This window comes from Plecotus auritus (assembly GCF_963455305.1).
Source record: "Plecotus auritus genome assembly, chromosome: 7".
In the NCBI taxonomy this organism is placed as follows: Eukaryota; Metazoa; Chordata; class Mammalia; order Chiroptera; family Vespertilionidae; genus Plecotus; species Plecotus auritus.
The window spans coordinates 72,584,795-72,609,963 of NC_137774.1; the positions used below are offsets into that span (position 1 = coordinate 72,584,795).

Here is a 25,169-nt window from a genome sequence, read left to right on the forward strand (position 1 = left end):
ATTTAAAAATGATTAAGATGGTAAATTTTATGTTATGTATATTTTACCACAATTTAAAGACAATGCCCACTGCAAAGAAAAAACAAATTCAACTGCCTCCCTTTTTCATTTATATGTTCAAGGCATCAACTCCTGGACAAACTTCTCCCTTCAGGAGGAAAGGCTCCAAGCTGAAGAATAATTCTTAGCCTGGAAAGGTCCCAGGAATGATGTGATTCCCCATCCTCCACCCCCCAATTTCATGGATCCTCTAATAAGGCAGGTTACTTTAAAAAAAATTGATTTCAGAGAGAGGAAGGGAGAGAGAGATAGAAACATCAATGATGAGAGTGAATCATTGATTGGCTGCCTCCTGCATGCCCCCTACTGGGGATCAATACCCCAACCTGGAATCGAACCATGGCCTCTTGGTTCAGGGGTCGACACTCAACCACTGAGCCACACAGGTTGGGCAGGCAGGTTACTTTTTGAAGCTAAAAAGTAGGCATGTTAAGAAGAGAAACTCCCCAACAGTCCTGCAGATGCTGGGTGTTGTCTGAAAGCTATTCTATAATTGTCTTAGTGCTTAGGCCTCAGGAGCAAGGGTTTCTCCCAGCAGATGCACACCTGTACAGACCTGGTCTGGGAGAAGGGCAGCTGCAGCTTGGAGGCCTCTGGCCACAGCTTCAGAGGTAGTAACTGTCTCTAGATTTCTGAGGCATCAAAACCTTCAAATCCAGAGAAGCAACTAATGGCCAGGTAGCACCTGCAAGGTTTTGCACGATCCTTAAAGTCCTTTTTATCCTCTGTAGGACCTTGACGCCAACTCAGCATGAGATGGAACTCAGAAACCTAGTATTTTGCTGGTTCACTTAACAACTGCAGTGGAACCTCAGTTCTTAAACTGAATTCATTCCGGAAGGCTGTTTGAGAAGCGATTTGTTCAAAAACTGAATCATTTTTTCCCCATGAAATCATGTAAATTGAATTAATTTGTTCCAGACCCACAAATAATCCCCTGTTTTAACCTGTCCTATATACAGTACATGTCTAGTGTACTGTTTAATCTATAAACAAACACTTCTTTGCCACCCCCTACTAGCCTTAAAGGAATCACTTTCAGCACCCGTTCCAGGATGTCGGTTAGTAAGTCAGTATGCAGCATCTTCACTTTTTTACATGCTGTCCCTGGCTAACTGCTTTTCTCCAAGTTTTTCTACCTCTCCAATTGCCTGTGATCATTGTTTCTTTTACACCCTTAGCGACATTAGCACGCATTTTAAAAAATGTTTTTATTGATTTTTTTTTTTTTTTTTTTTTTGAGAAAGGAAGAGAGAGAGAAAGATTGATCGGTTGCCTCCCATACATGGCCCAACCCATAGGTGCCCCAACCGGGACCAAACCACAACCTGGGCATGTGCCCTGACTGGGAATCAAACCAGCAACCTTTTGGTGCATGGGATGATGTTCAACCAACTGAGCCACACTGGCCAGGGCCAACATTAGCATTCTTGATGGCCTCTTTATGTTTTAAACTTGTGCTAATCATCCATTTTACTAGCAACAGAAGCTGGCAAATTTCTGAGATGTTAACAACTCAAGGTTTACCAGTAAACTGACTGCATTCTCTCCTTTGTGGCCTGAGAAATGATTTTTGTCATGCTGATGTATCATCATGAAAAGGTTTTGTTCAAAGACCAAGGCATTTTTTCCATGGACAACTTGGTTGAGAACTGAATTGTTGGAGATGGGAGACTTCTAGAATCGAGGTTTTACTGTATCTCGTTATGTTAGATGAATGCCAGTCCCCTGCCAACTTCAGAGATCTTCCACAGCAGCATGGCTACATCTGGTGGGAACCCAAGTCCTGACCCCCACTTTCACACTTGCCAACTGTGAGACTGGCTCAGAAGCAAGACCTCTGGCCCTTCATAGAGGCAGGTGCAGCCACTTAGCAGGACCTGGCCTGGAACTTACCAGAGCATTTTTAATTTCACTGAATGACTCCAAACTTTATCTCCAAACTGCTCATTCTGCGTTACTAGTGGCCACTTTTAATTCCACCATCAAGGCCATTGGGAATGTCACACATTGATTGCTCAGACCCCCACATATTTAGGGGTGAGTGAACCTGAGGCCTTTCTCCCTTTTTATTTTCTACAGCATTGGCAGTCAGTCCAGGCCCCTCTAGGGGACTCCCTTGGCCACCCAATAGCCAGGTGACCCTGGGCAACGCCTCCTCCTGGGGCCCTTCCACAGTGAACAATGTCTGTGCGCCCTGCAGGTGGGGCAGGAGAGGCCATTCTGGTGGGCTCCCAGTCTCCTGTCCAGCATGATAAATGGAAGACAGACCTGAGTCTAGACAACTATGAAATATCACTGGCGGGGCCTTTTCTGAGCAACTTTGGTTCTGGGGAAGGCAGGGTGGAGAAGGCAGCAACCTCTTCCTTGCATTTTTTCCTGGAAGCTTCTGCTGGGGGATACAGTTCACTAGTGAACTGGCCTTGATGGCATGTTTTGAAAGATGCCTTCTGTCCTGGCAAAGAGCTGAGGCCACAATTTTTCCCAGCATGTGGATGAAGCATTGAAAGAAAAAACATCCACCAAATCTCAAGCCTATCTCATCCATTATTTATGAGAAGTGAGAATTAGTTTAGCCTGAGAGACTCTATAGGGTGAAAAAGCAACTCCATTCTATGTGTGCTTGAATACATGTGCATGTGGGTGTTTGGCCCAAGCCCATGGCCCTGTAATTCCTATAGCCACCATTCTTACCCTGACACTTGGAGGGAGCAGAGAGGCTGTCTAGGAAGGCCTGGCCTACCGGCTCCTTTCCCTGCTCAAAATGGCTTCCTGGTGGCTTCAGGGACCCTCTCTCAATGTTTGTGCTGTTGAGGCCCTGCCTCCCTTAAGGACTGACCCTTTGCCTGGATGCCATGGGCCTCTACTCCAGCCAGAGGCCCTATCCAGGTGGCATCCTGAGTAGCGCCTGACGTCAGGCCCCAATAGGTGGGTGGTGTTCACAGAGTTCCCACTGCCAAGACTGTGTCTCCTCAGATATAAAGATGGTTCCCTTGGTTAGGATTCTCTGGTCCAGCAGAGTATCAGAGGACAGGGTGGAAATGCAGACTGTTGATGTTTTCCTTGAAGGTGCCAACATCCCCTGGGCATGGGGCAGAGTGCCATGTCCATTGGCGTCAGCCAGGTCTCTTGTGAGTAGTGGGTGCTGCACCTGTAGTTCAAGAAACAGGAAGGATGGGACTGACCCGACACTTGCCCTACGGAGTCACCTCACCCAGGAAGCTGGTCAGGGTGAGGCTCCTCTTCCGTTTCTATGGAAAAGCAAGCAAGATGTGACTCTTTAAATTTTCCTCACAATGTGCATTGCACTTCACAGTCAGGACAGCTCCCTGCACCTCTGTCCTGGGGCAAACAAAACATCCGGCACTCTTTCCAGGTAACTCAGGGTTTTAAGCCCTGTGGGGCTGTTTGCAGTCTGGGTTCTGCCTGACTCCTGTCCCATCCAGAGGACCTGCCACATTCTTATTTGGGGATTTGAGGAAGGCCGGAGGCCCAGGAAGACAAAAGAGGCAGGAGATTCCAGCTCAGAACAAATGCTGTGAAGGAGGCCAAAGAACCAATTGACTAAACCCCTTCTCCCTAAACCCACATTTATTGTGAACATTGAGATGAAGTAAGGCAGTTTCAAAGTCAAGATTTTTTTCCCATGGTACCCTGTAGCCTTACTCCTCAAAGTACAGACTGAGGGCCAGCAGCAGCAGCTTCAGCTGGGACCGTTGGACTTGGGAGACTCAGCCTCCCTCACCCCTCCACCCCCTGTATCTACTGGATCAGGATTTTAGCAAGATCCCAGATAATTCATATGCACATTAGAGCTGAAAAAGCACTGTCCTAAGGAGTGCTAAGGAGAAGAACGCGTTTCCTAAACTATGGAACACTGTGCAATTCTTGGCCCTAAGAGACATTTTCCTTGTTTTCAACACAAACTGGGTTCTGTGCCCTGCTTTGAGCTCTAACACCATCTAGCACCTTCCTCCAGTTGTTGTCTGTCTCTATTGAGTTCTCCAAGGACTATCTCAGAGCTTAGGATCTGCTCAATAGATGCTTGCTGAGTGGACAAACTCAGTGCTTTGAGAAAGCTTGCTTACTTGAACTCAAATGTCTAGGGAGAACAAGTGAGGATGGGCGTCCCTTAAAACCCGGAGAGTTCGCCGAAACCGGTTTGGCTCAGTGGATAGAGCGTCGGCCTGCGGACTGAAAGGTCCCGGGTTCGATTCCGGTCAAGGGCATGTACCTTGGTTGTGGGCACATCCCCGGTGGGAGGTGTGCAGGAGGCAGCTGATCGATGTTTCTCTCTCATCGATGTTTCTAGCTCTCTATCTCTCTCCCTTCCTCTCTGTGAAATATCAATAAAATATATTAAAAAAAAAAAAAAGTGGTAGTTCTTCTAAAAAACAAAAAAACAAACAAAAAAAAAAACCCGGAGAGTTCTCCAAGCTTCTGCCTGCAGAGCTCTTACTCTCATTGGTGACACCAGTTCTGGCTGCTGAACCTATTGACTCTGAATGACTCCCTGGCCTACTTCGCTTCCCTGCCCCTTTCTCTACATCTAGCTATGGGAACACAACCATGGTGCCAGCACTGGCCCCTAAGACTTTCCCTTCGTCAGCAGACCTCCTGCCACTCCCTGTGCAGTAGCACGTAAAATAACTTTCCCTCTTCTGTGGGCCCGCAACCGGTGCCCAGATGTGAAGGGTCCTGGGTGGGGTCAGAGAGGACAAGGAAGGGCCATGGCGCAGGGAGCCTGGCAGCCTTGCTCGTGCTGGCAGGAGAGGGGAACGTGCCCAGGTGCCGGAGCCTGGGCACAACCCTCGGTCCTTCCCAAAAATGTCTTCTCTGGACATTTTCCTGAAGGACCATCACTTGGAATATTCTGTAAACCACACTAACTCCCTTGAAGATCTTTTAGTTTGAACTTCATTGGCATGGATATATATAGTAGCTCTTGTTGATTTAAAAAAATCAATTTATAAGAGGCTTCCTTGTTGCTCCAGAGCCCTGGAGACTCAGGATCAGGCGATAAAGCCCATTTCAGTCCCTTAGCCCTCTCCAGGCGTTGGGTGGGAGGTGGGTTAGAGTCATCTACAGTGGGAGTTTATAGCTTGGACACTACGTCTGACCAACACTGTCAACATTTCTTTTTCTGTGATGCCAGTGAACCAGTGGGCACTAGATACAGGCAGACCGAGTCCCACATAGTTCTTTGTAAGGACTGCTACCATTTACTGTGACTTTTGAGGGGTTACGATGTACTGTTCTCACTTCCCCAAAGTACCTCCAAAGTGGGCTCAAAGTGAATCTGTGGAATATGGAGGGGAGGCAGGCATGTAGGGCAATTTTCAAGGCCAGGAGGAAAAGCTCCTTTTGGGCACAGGAACATGGCTTGGGCCCATGTCTGCCCTTGCTGCTCATGAACTCAGGTAAGTTACTGCCTCCATTCTCCTACCTCATGGCCAGGGCAAAGGAGTTGATAATGCATTTAAACAGCACTTGTTACTCAGTATAGAAAGCAGACAAGAAAGCAGAGTTTAGGAGCTCACTTAAGGCTGAGGCCCTGGTGCCCAAGTACCACCACACTGTCAATACTGATTCTCAGCCTCACAGAAGCCTCAGGCCCATGCTTCCTATGACTAGATCTCTTACTTTTCTCCTCCGAATCCCCTCCAACCATTTGTACCATTTCCTTAACCAAGGTGTTCTAAGCTGTCAGCAACCTTTGAATTTTTCGGTTTAGTGAAGTAATTCTAGTGGTATCATGGTCAATAGTAAATTCTCTCTAGAAAGGTGTGAGCACAATGAAAACACCATTTGCCTTCTCATCTACTCACCCAAAGTTCCTCAGTCTAGCCTGTTAGCCTGGGTGCTACATTCCAATTTGGTGTAACTGACCCTTCCATACTCTCCACAATGAATGTACCCGTCATGCAGTGGAATAAACATGGGACATTCTGGGAAGGTACACTGTGGCTTTATGATCCCAAGTGGGTTTTGTCATCATTCCTACATGCTCCTACACATCCATTAGCTAAGGTGACATCACTGCAGTGTCTACTTCCCAGCACTGATCTTGAGTAAAGACTATGAACAATGACTATTTCCTAGAACTCAGCTCCTTCATCAAAGGACTTGCCTTTTCCAGAGCCCATTCTCCTATGCAGTGATAAAAGCTCGGTTTGGCTTAAATCATCTTTGGTTTCATTTTATAGCAATCAAAAGGAGAAAGTTGTGTGTCTTCAGCCTGAGATCTTAAAAACTGAAGCCTTTCCAGAGGTTGCATTCAATTCCTGCTTTTAACATGCTAAATTCTCAAAAACATAGTCAAAAACACACTAAGACAAACTCAACCAAGCCCTTTCAGTCTTATCCTGATTAACTGCTAAGCTAATTCTAAGGGTCATTAGCCAACTGGAACCATCTTTGAATCCAAGCAGTTTTACCAGCTTTTATTATAAATACCAGCACATTTCAAGTTTCCTCTTTTTGATCACAAATATAGGACTGTTTTCTTCTCCTCCTAAGTATACAGCATTGAGACACAGCATCCGGGCTTTCCAGCTCTTACAGACATTTCCATACGCCAAGTGCAGGATGGGCACCCACAGACCACACCCTCAGCTGCATCCTTTGGCATCTGGATTGCAGGGATGTGGACTCCAAGATGAGGTCGGTCCAGTTTTGGATTCCAGGATCACCTGAAAAAGATGCCTCCACTGTTAAAAGGCTGCATATCCAGAGTTTGGGCCTGGAGCCGCCTTTCTAGGGCCCCAGATGGCTCACCCCTTCCTGTCTGAACATGGGGTCAGGGCTTTCCAATTGGGGGAAAAAAGAGCGTCAATGGTGCGAGAAGTGGGCAAACTGAGCAAGGATGGCCAGATGGCCACTGGAGGGCCATGTCCTTACTTTCTCCCTTGGAAAGGGTGAAGATGTGGGTTGGTTGGTGGTGCTACATGATCTTATTCTTACTTGGCTTAATCTATAATATTCTAAGTAAAACCCAAGATTCTAAGTAAGCTCTGTGCTAAAACAAATTTCTTAGAAAGTTTCCTCAAATTTAGATTCCCGAATCAAGTGTTTTGAAAATATTTCTGTAAATAAAGGGCCCAAATAAAAGCTATTTGGGCAACAATTTCAAAATTTAACACAACTCTTGATCTAGACCACTCTCTGGTTGGGGGGACAAGGGATGAGACAGAACTCAGCTCAGCAGTGCCCTGGAAGGGGGCATAATCTAGAGGACTAACTTCAACTCTCTGGGTGGTGGTGGTCCTCTCGGATGGGATTTTTACAGCATTCAGGAACTCTAGTGTCACCCTCTCAGTAAGGTCATCTGAAACTGGACAAAGAGGGGAGGGACCAACCTGGTGCCCGAGTGCAATTATCCCCGAAAGCTGGAGGCCTCTTCTCTCCATAGCAAGGCTGGTGGCCAGGGCTCCAGTTGTTGCCCCTCAGCAGCCTCCAGGGCTGCACCTCACTATTTCTAGAGGGTGGGGAATGAAGGGCCAAAGCTCTGCCTGTCCAGCCCAGTGTTGGAGGCTGTGCAGGACATACTGCATGGTGGCATCCTCCCCCACTGAACAAAGAATGTCAGGGGGAGGGGGCCCAGAAACCACCCTCTACTCCCTGGAGCACCCTTTGCATCAATTCTGGGATTGGGATCGGTATATAGGAAGGGGTGTGGGGTGGACCAAAAACAAATGCAGGAACCTCCCTAGGGTTGCTGGGGTGGGGTGACTAAGAGAGGGATGGTGGACAGGAGGCAAAGGACTTTTTCTGATCCATTTGTGTCCCTAACTCTGTGGGTGAAGTTCCTTCGTGAGCATTGAATGTGTATAGCCATCACTGAACTGTCTCGGTCATTGGAAAGAACCTTCCAGGTCTCGGTTGAGCCCTGTTGCCATCTGTGTGACTACTAGGACTTCACCCACCCGCCTCCTCTATGGGCAAACAACCAGAACCATGTCTTACAAAGAACAGACTCCAAAAATATATATAAATAAATAAAAACCTTAAACATTCTTACAGGGATCTTAAAGAACAGAATACATGTTAAAAACTTCAGTAATTTATATCAATTTTAAGCGGTACGTTATATACAATGGGGGAAAAAACACATGCATAGTCCAAATACAATGTTGAAAACAGCATTTTCATTAACAAAAACCCCGAACACTAAGTGTTAATACCATATACATGAATTCAAGAAGGACCACCCTTTTTGTCTGTTGCACACAGTTTATTTAACAATATGATATAAGAAATGAGTTGGTACTTTACCATCCTATACAGTGATTGAATCTTCTTGAATTTTCTTATTTATAGTAATTATAGCGCTTGCATGATTTACACTAGAATTGCTTTTCCTCATTTCAAGTTTCACATAGAAGAAAGAATGCTCTTCTCTATTAACATTAGCATGGTCTAAGAGAGTGATCATCCCTATTTTTTGTCTAAAACCAGTTTTATCAGAGAAACAAAGCAACAATTTCTACATCTGCAAGACAAGAGTTTGGCTTAAGCCAATATGTATAGATAGATGTGTGTGGGTGTGTATGTGTGTGCACGTAGGAGCCAATTCCTATCGTCCAGGGGTAATACTTGGAGAACGCCCACAGAGTTCACAATAGAAAAAATCTTCCCGCAACGTCAGAAAGTTGTCGGGATACATTATAAGCTTGCATTATTTCAAGAATCAGTTTCTGAATATTATTTTTCTTCTCACTTTTAAACATAAATGTTTAAAGTCTTGAAAATACAAATAAAAAATATGGATATAATGAACTTGTTTTTCCCATTAAAAAAAGGCATGAGTCACCAGCAATGACAAAAAATCCAAACAATCCCCCCTCCCCCCAAAACAAAAAAACAAAAACAAAAAACAAAAAGAGAGAGACCAGATATTTAAATCAACTGGTTTTTAACAAAAAAATATATTCTTTGTATTGTTTCTTTAAACAGCAATCTACCCTTCCGTGGCCTGGAAGTAGCAGTTCCATCTAGGAATAAAAAGAACCTAGATGCTTGGATTTCAGTACAAAAGGTCCAAGAACATGAAAGGAAAAAAAAGTGATGCTCTCATAATGCTACAAACCCTCCACAAACTTTTCTAGGGTGTCTCCTGTGGTGTCGCCAACCAGGGACAGCTCACTGGACAATGCACTCCTGTTGGGGGTATTCAGCTGTGGTAGCATTGCACTCTGTTCGGGGTTCCCCAAGTGTCCCTGATCTATGGAGCTGGCCATGGTGACTGCGAGTCCTGGGTGGGGAGAACCAGTCTGGGGTGAGACGTGGTGTGGTGAAGGCTGGGGCTGTATCCGCGGTGATGGGCTGGAATGTGGAGGCTGGGACTGGGGCCGTGGAGACTGGACAGGGGCCGGAGATCGCACCTGGCTACTAAGGGATGTGGCCATCTGCTGGCCAGGGAGGTGCGAGGCCTGTGGCTGTCCTGAGAGCATGTGCTGCTGGGGGCTCATGGGGTTTGGCTGGCCTGGGGACCCAATCTGCTGCTTCATCTGTTGCTGCTGCAGAATCCGTTGCTGCAGAGCTTGCTGGATGTTGGGGGTGTTGTCTGCGCCCAGTCCAGGCTGCCCCATCTGGCCGAGCTGTCCCATCTGAGCTGCCATCTGGCCCATGGAGTTGCCCTGCATGGGCAGGTGCTGCTGCATCCGCTGCTGCTGCATGGCTGGGGGATAGCCTCCAGGTCCTTGAGGCTGCTGGAACTGGCCATGTCCTGCCATGCCTGCAGCCATGCTAGCACTGCCCTGCTGTTGCTGCTGTTGCTGTTGCTGCTGTTGCTGCTGCTGCTGCAACAGCTGCCTCCGCAGCATCTCTCTATACTGTGGGTTCATACTCGCCATGCTAGGGTTGTGTCCCGGGTTCATGATGTTCAGGGCCTGACCCTGGGGGTTCAGGCCTCCCATTGCTTGCTGCTGCGGAGGCACACCGGGCCGTGGCCCGCTGGCTTGCATGGCATTCAGGTTCTGCAGGCTGGGCTGCTGGTGCAGGCCAGGCTGGGGCTGCAGGCCAGGCTGGGCCTGGAGGCTGGGCTGGGGCTGCAGACCGGGCTGACTGGCCACGTACTTGGCTGTGCGCTGTTTGATGAAAGCTGCCATCAGCTGAGGGTTTGACTTGAGGATGTTGAGCACCTGCTGCTGCTGCTGCGGGGAGCTAGGAGACTTCAGGGTCCGCAGCAGGTCCTGCAGGGCGCCAGGCGAGATGCTCCGAGGCGGCTGCACATTAGGCATCCGTGGTCCAGCTACAGCTGGTTGGGCCTGCATAGACATCACGGGTCTGGGCATGCCCGGCATCGATTGTTGCTGGGGGATGGGTGCTGGCTGCCACTGCCCAGGGGGCAGGTTGGGCATGACAGGCCCACTGACCTGGTTGGGTCGGGGCACATTCAGGCCCACAGGGGCCATCTGGTTTACAGGAGTCACCATGCCTGTGCGCCCTGGGGGCATGCCGTTGTTGATGTTCACCCGATACAGATGCTGCTGCTGCTGAGCCTCACGTTCAATCTGCCGGGCTGCTTCCACCGCTGCAGGTGGGGGCTGGGCAGGGGGTGGTGGGGCTGGCACCTGGTTGGTGGGCTTCCCAGTGGACACTGTGGTGGGGGGCTGAGTTCGGACCACGCTGGAGAAACCGGCTGGTGACATGCTCACAGGCGAGGGCTGGGGCTGGGTTGGGGGCTGTGGTGTCTGGGGTGTGCTGGGTTGCTGTGTAGGGGTCCCGGGTGGTGCTGAGGTAGGGGAAGGCAGGCTTTGCTGAGGCACGTTGCGGGTGTTCATGGTGGCCATTCGCCGGCGCATGAGCTGCGCTTGCTGCAGGCGGTGCTGGATCTGCTGCTGGCGGAGCTTGTGTTTGATGTTGAGGCAGAAGGGCACGGGGCATTTGTTTTCTTGGCAGTGTTTGGCATGGTAGCAGCAAAGGGCAATGAGCTGCTTGCATACTGGGCAGCCTCCATTGGTCTTGCGCTTGCAGCCCTTGGTGTGCTGTACAACCCGCTTCATCTTTTGGCAGGACGGCAGCGAGCAGTTGGCGTTGCGACACTGGCAGGCGTGCACCAGGGACTGGATGCAGCGCTGGATGCTCAGGCGCCGTGACTCCTGGGGGCTCTTAGACTGTGGCTCACCCTGGCTGCCACCCTCGTCGTCCAGGCCCAGCCCCCACTTCACCATCTTGTGGGTGTGGCTCTTTGTGTTGTAGCAGTTGATGCAAAGGTCATAGTCCTGCAGACAAAGAAAGAGGTCAGGCTAGCATCAGCATGTGGCCCAGCGTTACCAGACATCCCAGCCACCCCCTGGAACCTTCACTTCTGGGAACTCCTCCACAGCCCAAAAGGCTCCAAAGACCACGATGTCCATCTATTTGCCCTCACCCCACACTCTTCCAGGGGCCCCCTCGCATTTCCCAACCTTGTGAGCAGGTACATAGGCTCACCCATGCATATGGTGTGTGGCTTCATGTCCACCCAAGGCTTTCGAGTACACTGGTGGGCACTGGTTCCCCTTTCCTTCCCTCCTCTGCACCCTGGGAATTACATCCAGCCATCCTGCTCCCACGCCTGGCCTGGGAAGCCTGACAGTGAAGGAATGACTGCTGCTATACCCATTTGCTCCCAAGCGCCTGCCACATGAGCATCTGAAGTACCACAGACCTGAGTTCCTAGAGACTGGGTGCCCTCAGTGCATCCCCAGAGCTCTGCAGGGTGGTCCAGGAGAGCACTGGAGCTAAGAGGCCTTCACCGGGAGAAAGGCCCTCTCGCCAGATTTCTAAAAGCCACCTATGTCTGGAGACAGACAACAGGTTCTACAGCAGGAACCCTATGGCCAGGACTAATAACCTTTTCACAGTAAAGACGTGAAAATCCCAGCAGTAGGAAATGAGAGGGAGAACAAAAGGAGGTTGGAAAAAGTAGGAAATAAAGATGAGGAGGGCATTACAAAGGCTCTGCTCTTCCCCTCAGAGATCACAGAGCCACTTCTGTAGGGCCCACAACTGTGGAGATCACCCTGGAGGCCGACATTGAACTGGGAGGAGTCTACGATTGTCTGCAGTTGGGGAGATGAAGGGCTCAAAATAGCCTGGCTCACCCCATGTGAGGGACCCATCTATGCGAGAGAAAGACCCCGCCCCTTCGCACAGGGGACAAAACTTCTGCAGGGGGAGCTAGTGTGGTATGGCCATGGGGTCCAACCAGGACAAGGGAGAAGGGTTACCAGACAAAGTTCTGGAAGGATCAAAGCACTGCCAATGCCTCTCCTGCTCTCTCCATGCTCCTGCTCTGGCACCATGAGGACCGTGGATGTGCCCGATACAGAGCCGGGATTAATAAAACACAGGAAATAACAAGTGCCTGTGGTCGTCTCCGCATCTGAACAAGTCAGTGCTCGCTGACTCCCAGGAAGACCAGCTTGTCCTGCCAAAGGGGTCCTGTCACTGTCATGCTCAGTTTGGTCATGACCAGACCATGCTCCACGAAGGGAGACAGGCTTCTTCTTATCCTGAATGTCTGGTGTTGAACCTAGTGCGGTCACATAGCAGAAACCCAATCAATAAGAGTTAGATCTTCTTATGTGTGAACTAAAATAAAACAATCTATCTCATAATCAACAGCGCCCGTAGAGGAGCAGTGGTCATTTTTCTCCCCTGAGAAGTGCCAACTGTCTAACAGTTCAACCTAAAATGCAAATGCATAGACTGCAGAGGGCTGGGAGCAGCCAAGGGGACCTCAGGCTCATGGACCACACCAGGCCTGCCAGTTCTGTCAGAGTGAGGCACAGGGAGGGAGATATGGGCCTACCTCGCACACAGTACAATGCCAGCGTGTCTCCACATGGTGCTTGCACTCATTGCAGGTGTAGACAAAGCGGTCCTGGCCCTGGGTGTGCAACTCCACCAGCATGCACAGCGTGGACCACTTGGACCGCCTCAGAGAGGAGAATTCCCAGTGCTTGTCCCTGGCGAGGGTGAGGAAGGCATCGCGCCCATCCATGAGGTCGCAGCTGAGCAGGGGGTCGGGGTCAACAATAGGGGGTAGCGTATTGATGACAGGCCCAGCATGGAGGTGGATCACAAAGAAGACCTGCAGGAAGAACGGCAGGAGTATGTCAGCCCACAGAGAGCGGTGCTGAGGAGGGCTGGTCCTGCAGGGCCCTGGGCTACCCCAGCCTGCAGAACTGAGACTGTGCTGAGCCTGACACCTGCTGTCCCAGGAGTGTGTCAAAGGCCCAACTCCCTGGGGATGAACTGACTTGATGATGCACTGTGTGGTGTTATCCAAACAGCCAGGTCTGCCTTCTAAGGGCTGGTCCTCCCACTGTGTGCACCAGACAAAGTGTCACCATGCCTTTTCCCTTCTCTTGGCCAGGGGCAGGGCTGTGGCTTCTTCAGCAACCCCCCTCCTTTATCTTGGTCCAGAGGGGCACAAATGCTGGGTTCTGTGGCCTGCCCTGTGCCTCACCTCTTTGTGTTTCTCCATGGTAGCGTAGAGCTTCTGGGACAAGTCGTTGGACACGTTGGGCATACTGGGTTTCTTCTTGTTGGCCCGGCTGATACTGCTTTTATTTTTGTTGGTTTTCTTGTTGTTCTTTTTCTTGGCATTCTTGCTGTCACCCTGGCTGCCCTGCAACAACACAAACTTGTCAGATAAGCCCAGCCTCCTCCTCCTTCAGGTCCAGTATCTAGCTGGGACGCCCAGCTCCAGGCCCTGGACTGTGGATGTGCTCAACACAGAACCAGGTTTAATGGAACACAGGAAATAAAAGAACAAGTGCCTGTGATCGTCTCCTCATCTGGACAAGCGCGCGCGCGCGCGCGCACACACACACACACACACACACACACACACACACACACACACACAGGGTGCTGAAAGGAGTATCACTCTAGGAAGCAACCTTTGCAGACCTCTACCTATATGGGCTGTGTAAACACACTGCTGCCTTCAGAGGAAACTGCAGCGGGAAAAGTGATGAGGATGGAAGCAGGGCCTGTATATTCAGCTAAGACCCCAATGGGCACAGCCATAAACATAGAGCAAGTGTGGCCTGTGTCATGAAGGCCACAGAACACGTTACCTCTTGAGGGAAGAACACACTTGGGATGCTAATTTGGAATCTAGCAACAGAGGAAGCAATTTTACATTGTTTCACGTCATCCCACTGGACACCTGCAGTTCCATGGCATATCCTGCATGCTCAGTGGCTTATTGAAAGACTCCAAATATCCACGAGTGAGAGAAATGGGAAAGGTGCTAATGAAGAAGCCGCTGCACGGATAGGAGCAGGGACTTGAAAGTGGCCCCTCCAGGTCCCAAGCAAGGCTACAGGACATCTTCCTGACCCTGCTCCTATTCCCCAGGCCCACTCAGGCCTGAAACACACCCATTAGTGCTGCAACTGGCTTAAGTCTAAGGGGTTTTGCTGCTCAGTTAAAATGCTCCTACTCTGGGAAGAACTCAGGCTTAGTCATTCAGGTTTCAAGGTGAGAATGCTCATTTGGTCTGATCCAAAGAACTTAGTTTATAACCAGGGGATAGAGAGGAAGAGGTAGGGAGAGAAGGGTGGGGGGAGAGATAAACACACACACACACACTCTGGGTGCTGAAAGGAGTGACACTTTAGGGGAAGTGCAGTTGCACTCCACCTCCACCAACACCACCACCTCTGAGAAAGACCCAGGAGGGGACGAAGGAGTCCTGACAACTGGATGTAACGTGGACCCAGATCAGAAAAGGTCACCGATAAAAACTAAGGACACTGAATGAACTTTGGACTCTGGTTAACAATGATGTATCAATATTGGTTCAGCAATTGTAACAAATGCAGCACACAGATTTAAGATGCCAGGTACTAGAATACATGTAACTCTGTATCATCTGCTCAAGTTTTCTGTAAGCCTTTATTCTAAAATATAAAGCCTATATTTTATTATTTTTTAAAAATATTTTTATTGATTTCAGAGCGAGGAAGGGAGAGGGGGAGAGAAACATCAATGATGAGAGAGAATCATTGATTGGCTGCCTCCTGCAAGCCCCGCACTGGGGATGGAGCCCACAACCCGGGCATGTGCCCTGACCAGGAATAGAACCACAACCTCTTGGTTCATAGATCGATGCCCAGCCACTGAGCTACACCAGCTGGGCTAAAGCCTATATTTTAAAAGTTATAAAATATATAGATTTACTTTACAATTTAGAAAACATAGCCAAATAATAAATAAAAATAATTTTTTTTTGGGGGGGGGGCCACCAAAGCAATAGCAGCTATGCACATTTACTTTTGTGTATTTTTCTTTACAAAGTTGGGGTTGTACACAAGTTGAGGTTGCATCCTGGTGCTTCTCCACTATGGCAAGCACCTTTCCATGTCTCTTATTAAGACCACTTTTAATGGCAAAGCATCATTCCATCAAAAGTGCTGTCCATAACTAAGCCAACCCTTAGTTAAGTGATTGGACACCCAGAATGGTGCCTCCATCCCTGGCCACATGCAAATCCATGGTTAGCAATGGCTGGCTCAGGCATCAGCCTTTGTCTATTTCTATCTCCCAGAAAGCCCCACCAATACTAGGCCAGAGGCAGGCAACCGAGGTACATGTCCTTGACTGGGAATCAAACCCATGACCCTTTAGTCCTAGGGCTGACGCTCTAACCACTGAGCAACTGGCCAGGGCTCCTCTTGGATATTTATAGGCATTGCAACATTAACATGTCTGCAGGCAATTCTTGACTTCTTCCCCCAAATATGCTCTCCCTCTTCCTCTTGCCTCAGGTAGAGGCAGCAACAGACACAACAGGCAACCCTGACCCAGGATTTTCCTCATATGCCATAAAAACCCACCCAAAATTCTGGGGCTGCTACTGTCAAAATAAACAACGTATTTCCCACAGCCTCTACAGCTACGAGCCAAAACACCAAGTCTTACTGGACACCTCAAAGCAGGGGTCCTCAAACTACGGCCCACGGGCCACATGCGGCCCTCCGAGGACATTCATCTGGCCCGCCAGGTGCCACTGCTTGTCCTTAGCAGCCGACTCGTCCCGGGTCCGCAGTGCGCATAGGAATTTGTTCACAGTTGTTTTTTTAAACTATAGTCCGGCCCTCCAACGGTCTGAGGGGACCCCTGCCTCAAAGCATGGCACACTTGCTTACAACTGGAATGCCTAAGTTTCTCCTCCTCCTGCTGGAAGCTTCTTCTCTCCAGGACCCTCTGGGTTCCTTCTCACCAGGTCAGACTCTGCTCAGATGCCTCTGCCCAGACAAGCTCCTCCCCCATCCCCTCCTAATTCCCTGTGCTTCCTTTTCTCCACAGCTTGCACCACTATCTCCGTATGTGCTGGGCATGTGTTTTTCTTTTTTTTCTTTAAATATATTTTTATTGATATTTTACAGAGAGGAAGGGAGAGGGATAGAGAGCTAGAAACATCGACGAGAGAGAAACATCGATCAGCTGCCTCCTGCACACCTCCCACTGGGGATGTGCCTGCAACCAAGGTACATGCCCTTGACCGGAATCGAACCCGGGACCCTTCAGTCCGCAGGTCGACGCTCTATCCACTGAGCCAAACCGGTTTCGGCTGTTTTTCTTGTCTCTCCTACTAAAACATACACCCCTTGAGGGCAGGGATGGTGTTTTCCTTAGTTCTCAGTGCACTGCTTAGGCCCATGCCTACACACAGCGTGAGTACGCGAGTGTGGACACCACAGAAAGAGCTTCAGGTGTGTGTGTTTCGTTTGTAAAACACTCTTTTAAATCAATTGATTGCTCCTTGGCTGTGACACAATCATGACACATCTGTTTCTGTCTCCATCTGTTCTGGGCTCCCTGGCAGGGTGCCCACTTCTCTCATCTTTCTGTGTCTTGGCCCTCGGTTATGCCCAGAGATGCTGAAGCAAGCACCTCCTGTCCCCTTCTAGGAAGTGATATGTCTCTAGTGCCCACATCTCAGCTCGCCCAGCAACCAGTGTGGTTTGTGTTTTCAAGCCCCAGACCTATTGTGCGTAGTGACAAGGTGAGGTTATGCATGAAAATACTACCACACACAAAAAGAAGGCCACACCCTGTGAACTCAACAGCATAAGTTCACTCTCCAACCTGCCAGAATTCATCCTCCAGCGCACACATCTGGGGCACCAGCTTTCCAGGAGGGTGGGGTAGTGGGATGTAAGGGCTTTACCTCTGTAGTCTCACTGGCTGCAGTGCTCTCTTCCTTCTTCCTCTCTTCTTCCTCTTGTTCCAGCTCCTTAATACTCTCCTCCAACACATTGGGCCAGAAGTCACCCTCAAAATAGGGCAATTCCTTGGCACTGGTGAGCCTGTCTTCAGTTGCTTGTTTGAAAATGTCCTGGAGAGTAAACAAAGCACAGCAGTGAGATAGGGGCCCAAGCAAAGCTCCTGAGGAGAAGGCGGAGTAGGGCCACGACACAGAAGAGGATCCTGGTGCAGCATATTCCCATGGTGCACAATAGCCAAGATCAGCCAATTTAAACAGATGACATGACAGCACTACTTTCAGACTGCCAACTAGAAATCTTGACAGACTGCAGATAAGATGCTTTTACATTTTTCACTTTTCCCCCTTTGGCTTTCTGGTACTCATAAATGAACACAATCTTATATAATAAAGAGGTAATATGCAAATTAACTGTCATGCAGTCACAAGATGGCTGCGCCCACAGCAGAGGCGGGGTTCCCGTAACACAAGATGGCTGTGCCCGCTGTGCCCCCCGCCCGGCGGGGCTTGATGGGGGACCTCAAGACAGGCCTCCTGCCCCAGCGCCAGGCCGGGAACCTGAGGCCGTGGCCCCCCGACCTGGTGCCAGGTCAGGGGGCCTGAGGCTGCACCCCCCGCCTAGCGCTGGGCCGGGGGACCTGAGGCTGGGCCCCCACCCGGCTGGGCTTAACAAGGTTGGGGCCGGCTGGGTCTGGGTCTCACGTGATTTCGAGGCACGTGCGGGTGGGCGGAGACTTGACTCTGGGTCCTGCGGCCCACCCCAGACTCTGACAGAAGGAAGATTTTCATATACATTTTACTAACTTTCTTTCATTTCTGACACTTCTATTATAGAGAAAGGGCAAATAGCAATTTAAAAATATTTCCTCTAATTAATTCCCTTTTAATGTGCACGAATTTCATGCACTGGGCCGATAGTTCTAACATATGTGAGTGTGAGAGAAAGACACCTGAAAGTATGCAAATTAGCAGTGACAAAGCCACTGCATGCCCTCCTTCAGCAAGCACCAGGTACCTTGTAGTCATGGATGATCCGCTCTGCAAAAGCCTTGTCCAGCATTTTCTTATACCACTCCTGCAGGCGCTTTGGTTTTGGGATTTTTTGATCAGGGGGGTGGCAATGGAAGATATAGTCATCTCCTTCACTTGGGGGACAGGCCCAGATGTGTCCTGTCACATACCTGCAGGATACACACACATAATTCAGATGAAAGTGTTGAGCAAAACTATCCTTGCTTTCAAGGAGTAACAGTTGAGGAACAGGGACCAAAGCAAGGACAGAAATTACTATATATAAAGAAAAAGGAAAGCAAAGAAATGACCACAATGCTTGTGGCAGAATGGATAAGACATTTAGAGAGATTCCAAACCAGTGTGCTGCAAGTTGGGGATGCGTGGGTAAGGTCAAAAATCTCTAGTGTGCAAATGCACACCTGGAAGTCAGCCCTAAGATGCTTCTTTCTCAGGTTGTGCAAGTCGGGGAGGGGCCTAGGCTGTAAGGGAACCTGTGAGCACAGGAGAAAGCCTGGGAAGACAGAGACTCATTATGTTTATCAAATGGCTTTTACCCAGGGACACACTGAATTTCACCTACTTTCTTCTGCACATAGAAAAGGCAGTTGGATATTTCTAAGGGTTAAAGTTAAAATAAATCTTATTCATTCTGTTTAAGACACTTTAATCAAATATCTCCAACTTTTTCAAATTTGGGAAAGGAATATGAAAGATCTAGAACATGACAACAGATATAAAGAATTCAGAGGCAAGAGACCACATCTTGTAGGTTTCCATTCCTACAAAACATTGAGAAAAAGCAAATTTATGGGGACAGAAAGTAGATTAGTTGTCACTGGGGGTAGGGGTGGGACAAGGATTAAGAGCAAATGGGCAGAGGGATCTTATTGGGGGATGACAATGTTCTGAGACTGATTAAGGGTGATGGCTACACCACTCCATAAAGTTACTAAAAGTCAGTGAAGTGTACACCTGAAATAGGCGAATTTTATAATATATATGCTTCAATAAAACTTTTTTAAAAAGACACCAGAGCCCTGACTGGTTTGGCTCAATGGATAGAGAGTTGGCCTGCGGACTGAAGGGTCCCAGGTTCGATTCCGGTCAAGGGCATGTGCCTTGGTTGCAGGCACATCCCCAGTGGGGAGTGTGCAGGAGGCAGCTGATCGATGTTTCTCTCTCATCGATGTTTCTAACTCTCTGTCCCTCTCCCTTCCTCTCTGTGAAAAATCAATAAAATAAATAAATAAATAAATAAATAAATAAATAAATAAATAAAAAGACACCAGAATGGAAAAATAATGAAAAGAATGCAGAAGGCAGAAAAGGTGCATGCATTGTGCTGAGAAGCCCCAAGAACATGAGAGAAGCTCTGGAGGCTTCGGAATCCAGCTAAGGATGCTAAAATAAAAACACATCAAACTTAAAAGAAACATTCTCATTATTTCACAAACTAAATATATAGTGAAAATGAAAAATGGAGCTTTAATTAGTTCTGGATAATCTGAATGAAACTCACCCCAATTTCTTCACATATTCTAAATATCCAATAAGGATCTCATGGTAAACAGCTGTCCGCAGGCATCGGGGCCGGAAGAAATGAATACTGTCCAGATAAGATATGTACACACGCCTGGGGGGGTGGGAGAGAAAAAATAATCAACAGTTCAGGGTATCCTGAAATAAACTTTGTTCAACAGCATTTACACTGACCACAAAAAGGATATAAAAACATAAGAAAACTCCCATCGCCAACTGCCACTGCCAATCAATAAAATGGAATCCAATTTCATCACCAAAGTGAGAAGCAATGGCATCTCATCATTCACCACAGAGAACCATGGATAGATCAGGGCAAACTAAGAAGAGACATTTTTAAATTCCCTCTCATCCAGATTCTAGAATGAACATGAAAGAACTCTTTATAGAGGTACTTCATTTTTTTTTTAGGTGCATCAAAGAATGTCCAGGCTCATGGAATGGTTCCCACCCCATTCTCTGTGGCTCTACCTGCCCCAGGTAAGACAGGGACAAAAGCAAGACCAGAACCAGGATCCATGAGTACTCAAAACACAAAACAGGCTTGAAATAGTCATATAAACCCTCACACCCCACTGGCTTAGAGGAAACAAACTAATTTGGTTAATCAATAGTGGATTATTTAATTTAAACCCAACTCTAAAGCACACAGGTTCTCTAAGACACATAGAACCTTAGTGCATTATAAGACAGCATGACATCCCTTGAAAGGAGATAGAGGACTACCTTGTGTTAGGAGGGGGGCAATCAGAGCCATATTCTTGGACATGCATTCCAAAGAAGCATACATCCACTCCATCAATTTCCTCAAAAGCAAAGAGAGCTTTGGTTCGATAGGGGAAAGATTCAGACATTTCCCCAGAATCCACAAACCTGAAATAAAAGTCAGAATCTGATGTTTGCATGCGTCATTGTTCATAAGGTGCTTTATAACCTAGATCTGCTGCTCTAAACCCGCTCAGGGTAGAGGAGATAAAGAAAGGCCTGTCACTTCTGACTACCAGCCCAGAGCTCTTACCACTAGTGTGAGCAGCTTGGAGATTTGATCCCATTCTTTGTGACACAGTTTCACTTGATTGGGAATTTTACCTTCTCTACTGCATTTGGGATAGAAAGAAGGGCTTGCAACACACTAACCACTGGAAATCTTTTAAATTATGCAAAAAGCCTTGTCAGAAAGTGGGGCTTTTGTTAACCAGGTGGGGTAAGCACTGGTACAGTGCTGTTTTAGAAAATAGCACAATGTCTGCACACAAACCGTGACTTCATCCCAGGCTTGACCTCCACAGTTTTATCTGAGCTGGCCACCACTCGAACAAAAACCTCCCCAGCTTCAGGATGATTCTGTCGCCGCAAAAACTTGTTGACTCGGTCTTCCAAGTGGTTTCCCAATCGTGTGGTCTGCAGTCCTGGAAAGTTTAGAAGGAGCAGGTGAGAGAGTTTTGGAAGGACTATGGAGAAGGCAACTGAGACCACAGATTCCTCCTTTTCCTTTCAGGGTAATCTGACATATTTTATTGTGTGTGTGTGTGTGTGTGTGTGTGTGTGTGTTTTGTTAATCCTCACACCCAAAGGGTATTTTTCCATTGATCTTTTTTTTTTTTTTAGAGCGAGTGGAAGAGAGAATCATCGATGTGAGAGAGACACAATTGGTTGCCTCCTGCACACACCCCGACCAGGGCCCGGGGAGGAGCCTGAAACCAAGGTATGTGCCCTTGGCCGGATTTGAACCCAGGACCTTTTGGTCTGCAGGCCGACGCTCTATCCACTGAGCCAAACTGGCTAGGGCAATTTGACATATTTTAAAATAATTAACGTTCTGCCCTGGCCAGCTTGCTCAGTTGGTTAGGGCAGTGGTTGGCAAACTGTGGCTCGCGAGCCGCGGTTTGCTGCTCTGTTGACTAATGAGTTTGCCGACCACTGACCTAGACTCTCAATTCCAATAATTACAGGCTGTCGTTGTTCCTTGTGATTAAGCCCCTATCCCAGTGGTTGGCAAACTCATTAGTCAACAGAGTGGCAAACCGCGGCTTGTGAGCCGCATGTGGCTCGCAAGCCACAGTTTGCCAACCACTGGGTTAGGGTGTCGTCCCATATACCAAAAGTTTGTGGGTTCGATGCCTGGTTGGGGTGTGTAGGAGAGGCAACCGATCAATTTTTCTCTCTCACATTGATGTCTGTCTGTCTTTCTCAAAATTAATAAAAACATATCCTTGGATAAGGATAAAAATAAAAGAATTAACATTCTCTAAAACTAGAAGGGACCTAGTTTATCCTATGAAGTAAGCGTTTTATGAGGGAAAGGGGTACTCTAGAATCTCAGGCACTCTACATCTTCAAAATTGCCATCAAGTCCCTGGTATTTCCATCTTTTTTTTTTTTTTTTTTTTTAATTTATTGATTTTTTACAGAGAGGAAGGGAGAGGGATAGAGAGCTAGAAACATCGATGAGAGAGAAACATCCATCAGCTGCCTCCTGCACACCTCCCACTGGGGATGTGCCCGCAACCAAGGTACATGCCCTTGACTGGAATCGAACCTGGAACCCCTCAGTCCGCAGGCCGACGCTCTATCCACTGAGCCAAACCGGTTAGGGCTTTCCATCTTTTTTTTGAACCATAAGGGGCAGAGGAGCCACGAAGGTGGACCTGAATCTGAAAGAAGATGGACTATGGAGTAAAGTGGGGGAGCAGGCATAAAGAGGGCCATGCTGTGTCCACCAGCCTCCTGCCCCCTCCCCCTGGGCCTGATGAGGCGGAGATCTGGCCCTGGGTGCTCCCACGTAGCTGTTCAGAGTCACAGCTGTGCCCCAAGGCTAGAACTCTAACAGAAGCAGGGAGCCTGCCACTGCTTTCCCTGGAGGAGGTCAGGGCTGCTGCTGCACATGTGTTCCTTGACCCACTCTCCTCTTCCTGCCCAGCTTTGAGGAGAGTCCCCAATGCAGAGTTAAGACCGAGTGCACAGTACATTCCATGGCCAACTAAGCTCTGTCAGTGTTCCTATTATGGCAAGTGCACAGACACTGTCTCATATCCAGACCTGCCCCAGCTCCGTTCCTGGGTAGGTTCCTCCTCCCCTCCACAATCCTCTCTTCAAGGGACCGCACAAGCATGGCCACTGTGATAGGGCATATACAGAAAGCTACCCAAAGGCAAAACATTAGGTAAAGCATAAAAAAACTCCTTGCATGTGAGAAAAAAAAAAAAAAAAAAGACTAGCAGCAAGAGCTGTTCACAATGATTATTTATATACTAGTAGCCCTGCGCACGAATCCGAATACCAGTAGGTCGCTGCCACCCTCCTGTAGCTCTCTGCCTGCTGCCCTGCCCTCCTGTAGCTCCCCCCCCCCCCCCCCGTTCCTCTTCCCCCCTCATAGCTTGCTGCTCTGGCCCCTCCTGTAGCTCTCGGCTGCCTACTTGTAGTTTGCTGCCCCACCCTCCTGCAGATCTGTGATCTGGTTGTTATGCTGTTGGGTCGTTACGCCTCAGGGCGTAACAGATAATTAGCATATTCCTCTCTTATTATATAGGACTAGAGGCCCAGTGCATGAAAATTCATGCACTGTAGGGGGGCGGGTCCCTCAGCCTGGGAGCCCTGGCGATCAGAGGAAGGCGATGCCCCATTATACCTCTGCTGCTGCCATTACCAGCAGCACAAGCCTCGGCTGGCCCTGGTTACCTGAGCCTCAGGTGGCCCTGGGCAGCTGCCATCTGAGGCTTGGGTAGCTGGGGGGCTGAGGGGACTGGGGGACTCTGGAGGCAGGCGCGCTGCCATCTTGTGGCTGTGGGCGCCACCATCTTTGAGAGTGGAGTAGTCAATTAGCATATTTCCTCTTTATTAGATAGGATAATGGGATTTTTAAGTTTTCTTCTTTATACTTATTGATTTAAAAATATTTACAACAATAAGAAATGTTTTTAAAAAGGTATTTAGGATTTTAGAAGATTCCTTACTGAGGTCAAGAAATATGTGGAAAATTTAGACTAACTTTCTTAATTCCATTTTTCTGTGATAAAATACCAATGGTGGAATTCTTCTGATATATAAGTTATGCCTCAAGAAAAATGATTTAAAAAGAAAAACTCTACAATGACAATAAAATAAAAAACACACAGGAAAATAAAAACTTGAAAAGCTATAAAAATGCAGGGGAGTGAATTTGTGATCTATTTCACATGCTGATGAAGATGTACCCTGTACACAATTGTATGGTCACACTCTGGAGCCCTTACAATTCCGCACATCCCACACCTGAGACAGCTATCCTGAGAAATGCAGCATTAGCTGTAAGGCACAGGCCATCTCGTCTGTTCTTTGTGAAGCCCCTCAAGAAAAGTCTCACATTCTTGCCTGTGTTCTCCCAATGCCCCTCCATGCTGCTGCTGGGTACGTTTTGTTCCCTCATGAGGAGTTTCCAATCCAGAAGGGAGGACACAACTAAGAAGGGCCACCATAGTGAGGGAATCCCCTTACCTTCTGAAAATATGACCCACACACTATGATTTGCAAATAGCAAACCAAAGGACCTTTAAAATTAGGTCTTTACTTTTTTCTTCAAATCACCGGAGTGAAAGCAGGGTGATTTTCATCCATGTGATGCACACGTGGAGGTGTATTTCAGGTCTCTCAGTATTTATGCAGTAGGCCTTTCTCCCAGTTTGGGGGGATGGGGGGGGGGTGCTTTTCTCTTTATGTGATCAAATCCTTCAGCTTATTGCTTTCTCACTCTGGGTTTATTTTTTAGGAAGGTTTTTTATAACCCAGCACAGAAAAAATACTCTTACTGTGACTTTGAGTTCACTTGCAATTGTTTCCTTCTCCTTTAACCATCTGAAATTGAATCGTGTGTGTGGTATAAGGTAGGGAAGTGGCTCTGGATGGATGGTCAGTTGTGACTATCATTCACTGACTACCAGTTGAAAGACATTTCTAATACTCAGTGCAAATATGAATGAGGCAAACTTTTCTTTGTGATCTACAAAAACTTGGAACACAAGGGGTGACACTAGACTTCTAAGATCCTTTTCTGTAAGCAAATGTTCTATATCTTTTTAATTTTTTAATTTTTTAAATAAAAATATATTTTATTGATTTTTTACAGAGAGGAAGGAAGAGGGACAGAGTTAGAAACATCGATCAGCTGCCTCTTGCACACCCCCTACTGAGGATGTGCCCGCAACCAAGTTACGTGCCCTTGACCAGAATCGAACCTGGGACCCTTCAGTCCACAGGCTGACGCTCTATCCACTGAGCCAAACCGGTTTTGGCAAATGTTCTATATCTTAAACACTAAAGCTCATCTACCAAAGGTCCATGTGTCTTT

The 25,169-nt window shown here is 48.0% G+C and overlaps 1 protein-coding gene across 5 annotated transcripts in view; it reads right to left on the reverse strand.

Annotated features, from left to right (window-relative positions):
- Positions 1-8,106: 8,106 nt before the first annotated feature.
- Positions 8,107-25,169, reverse strand: part of CREBBP (CREB binding lysine acetyltransferase) — a 158,396-nt gene continuing 141,333 nt past the window's right edge. For all 5 annotated transcript variants that reach the window (XM_080680087.1, XM_080680091.1, XM_080680090.1 and 2 more), the window contains 8 exons: positions 21,105-21,255; positions 20,573-20,719; positions 19,827-19,940; positions 18,309-18,474; positions 17,237-17,404; positions 13,520-13,681; positions 12,860-13,141; positions 8,107-11,285 (listed from right to left, as the gene is read on the reverse strand). In XM_080680087.1, the coding sequence (XP_080536213.1) occupies positions 9,141-11,285; positions 12,860-13,141; positions 13,520-13,681; positions 17,237-17,404; positions 18,309-18,474; positions 19,827-19,940; positions 20,573-20,719; positions 21,105-21,255 (3,335 nt within the window). In that variant the 3' untranslated portion in view covers positions 8,107-9,140. The remainder of the gene's footprint in view (positions 11,286-12,859; positions 13,142-13,519; positions 13,682-17,236; positions 17,405-18,308; positions 18,475-19,826; positions 19,941-20,572; positions 20,720-21,104; positions 21,256-25,169) is intronic.